The sequence below is a fragment of the Limulus polyphemus genome, unplaced genomic scaffold (genome assembly GCF_000517525.1).
Source record: "Limulus polyphemus unplaced genomic scaffold, Limulus_polyphemus-2.1.2 Scaffold9756, whole genome shotgun sequence".
Lineage (NCBI taxonomy): Eukaryota > Metazoa > Arthropoda > Merostomata > Xiphosura > Limulidae > Limulus > Limulus polyphemus.
Window position 1 is genome coordinate 1 of NW_013675366.1, and position 2321 is coordinate 2321.

Here is a 2321-nt window from a genome sequence, read left to right on the forward strand (position 1 = left end):
CTTGGTAACCAAATGATGTAGTATAAAACACATGTTACTTTTATGTGTCTTGGTAACCAAATGATGTAGTATAAAACACATGTTACTGTTTACTGTGTCTTACTGTTTATTCCTTTTGTGGCCACATTGATACATGACACAAAAGTGTACTGTAACATACAGTCTGTGTACGTCATTGAAAACTTCTAAACCATTAAGAAAATTAAGTTCCATAAAAATTAACAATTATAAAGAAAACAAGAGAGAATCCTCAACAGACGTGGCACTTGAAACTATTTTAGGCAGGATTACAGTAAATTAATCTACGAGACCTTTATTTTACCTTTTTATTAACTATATTTTTGTGCGCCAGCAATTCGATTTTATTACTCGTCAGGATCTCTACAAGCCTACCCTCAAATTTAAATTCCTTTAGACAGGATTAGAGGAAATTAATGTGAGACTTTGGGCATGATCAAATACACCAATCAAAAGGACTTGATCTGCTGAGTCCAAAACTGTAATTAGGTCTTAAATCGGACAAGAGATGACGGAGGTATGAGCTAAATTTTGGTACTCAAAAAACAACAAAAAACAAAACCAAACTCAGAGACGTTCTATGAGCCACTATGCCGCGGCTAAAAATCGAAGTTTCTGATGAAGATTGGAAACAAAGTTTAGAAACTTTTCGACACTAAACATTTGTGTTAGTAGGTAAACATTTATTAACACAGTAAACTGACCAGGAAGAAAAACAGGTTACACACAAAATACTGGCAAATCACATCTACTGACACACACTAAACGACATACCTCCGTAGTTTCAGCCAATCGCATCCACTGATACACATTAAACACTTGCTCGTGGTTCCCTCTAGAAGCGTGGAATGAAACGATCAAAAATATTTGGTTGATTGTGTTGGAATTCTGAACAATACATTCTTGTGTGCATGATGTTAAACGTATTGATGTGTGAGTGATTGGTGGATACCAGTATAAGCTGGCTCCATGTGAGTTTAATCCAATAATCTTTCTTGACATCTTTATCCTGCTCCAGTTCTGAATGAAGTCAGATTTTTATAACAAAGAACTTACCTCAAACCAATTCAGCACCGGACCACAACTTATCAGCTCCCCTGGGAGATTTGAAAACCGATTCAGGTAGTTATTTAGCATATCTTGTAATCTGTCCTAGAAAAGGAAGAAAAACATTACGACTGACAATGAATAAACAAACATCTTAGTAACATTACGGTTGCCATAGTGACTGACAATGAATAAACAAACATCTTAGTAACATTACGGTTGCCATAGTGACTGACAATGAATAAACAAACATCTTAGTAGCATTACGGATGCCATAGTGACTGACAATGAATAAACAAACGTCTTAGTAACATTACGGATGCCATAGTGACTGACAATGAATAAACAAACATCTTAGTAACATTACGGATGCCATAGTGACTGACAATGAATAAACAAACATCTTAGTAACATTACGGTTGCCATAGTGACTGACAATGAATAAACAAACATCTTAGTAACATTACGGTTGCCATAGTGACTGACAATGAATAAACAAACATCTTAGTAGCATTACGGATGCCACAGTGACTGACAATGAATAAACAAACATCTTAGTAACATTACGGTTGCCATAGTGACTGACAATGAATAAACAAACGTTTAGTAACATTACGGTTGCCATAGTGACTGACAATGAATAAACAAACATCTCAATAACATTACGGGTACCATAGTGACTGACAATGAATAAACAAACATACTGCAGTAAAAGAACAGCTATGTGTGACTTGATGAGGTCACTGCAGTAAAAGAACACCTATGTGTGACTTGATGAGGTCACTACAATAAAAGAACACATATGTGTGAATTGATGAGGTTACTGCAGTAAAATGACATCTGAGTATGACTTGTCGAGGTTACTACAGTAAAACACACCCATGTGTGACTTGAAGAGTTTAATGTAGTAAAATCACACATATGTATGACTTGAGGAGGTTATTGCCAGTGATATTACTATAGTAACCTCCATTCCTATATATGACTTGAGGAGGTTATTGACAGCGTTATTACTATAGTAACTTCCATTCCTATATATGACTTGAGGAGGTTACTGCCAGTGTTATTACTATAGTAACCTCCATTCCTATATATGACTTGAGGAGGTTATTGCCAGTGTTAATTACTATAGTAACCTCCATTCCTATATATGACTTGAGGAGGTTATTGACAGTGTTATTACTATACTAACCTCCATTCCTATATTTGAACTTGAGGAGGTTATTGACAGTGTTATTACTATAGTAACCTCCATT

General features: G+C 35.4%; 1 protein-coding gene across 1 annotated transcript in view; it reads right to left on the bottom strand.

The window, feature by feature from the left end:
- Positions 1-1074: 1074 nt before the first annotated feature.
- LOC106476077 (rho GTPase-activating protein 32-like) overlaps positions 1075-2321 on the bottom strand; it is a gene marked incomplete at its 3' end in the record, with an annotated part of 22987 nt that continues 21740 nt past the window's right edge. Inside the window, exon 4 of the mRNA XM_013936750.2 lies at positions 1075-1170. Coding sequence (XP_013792204.2) covers positions 1075-1170 — 96 coding nt within the window. The remainder of the gene's footprint in view (positions 1171-2321) is intronic.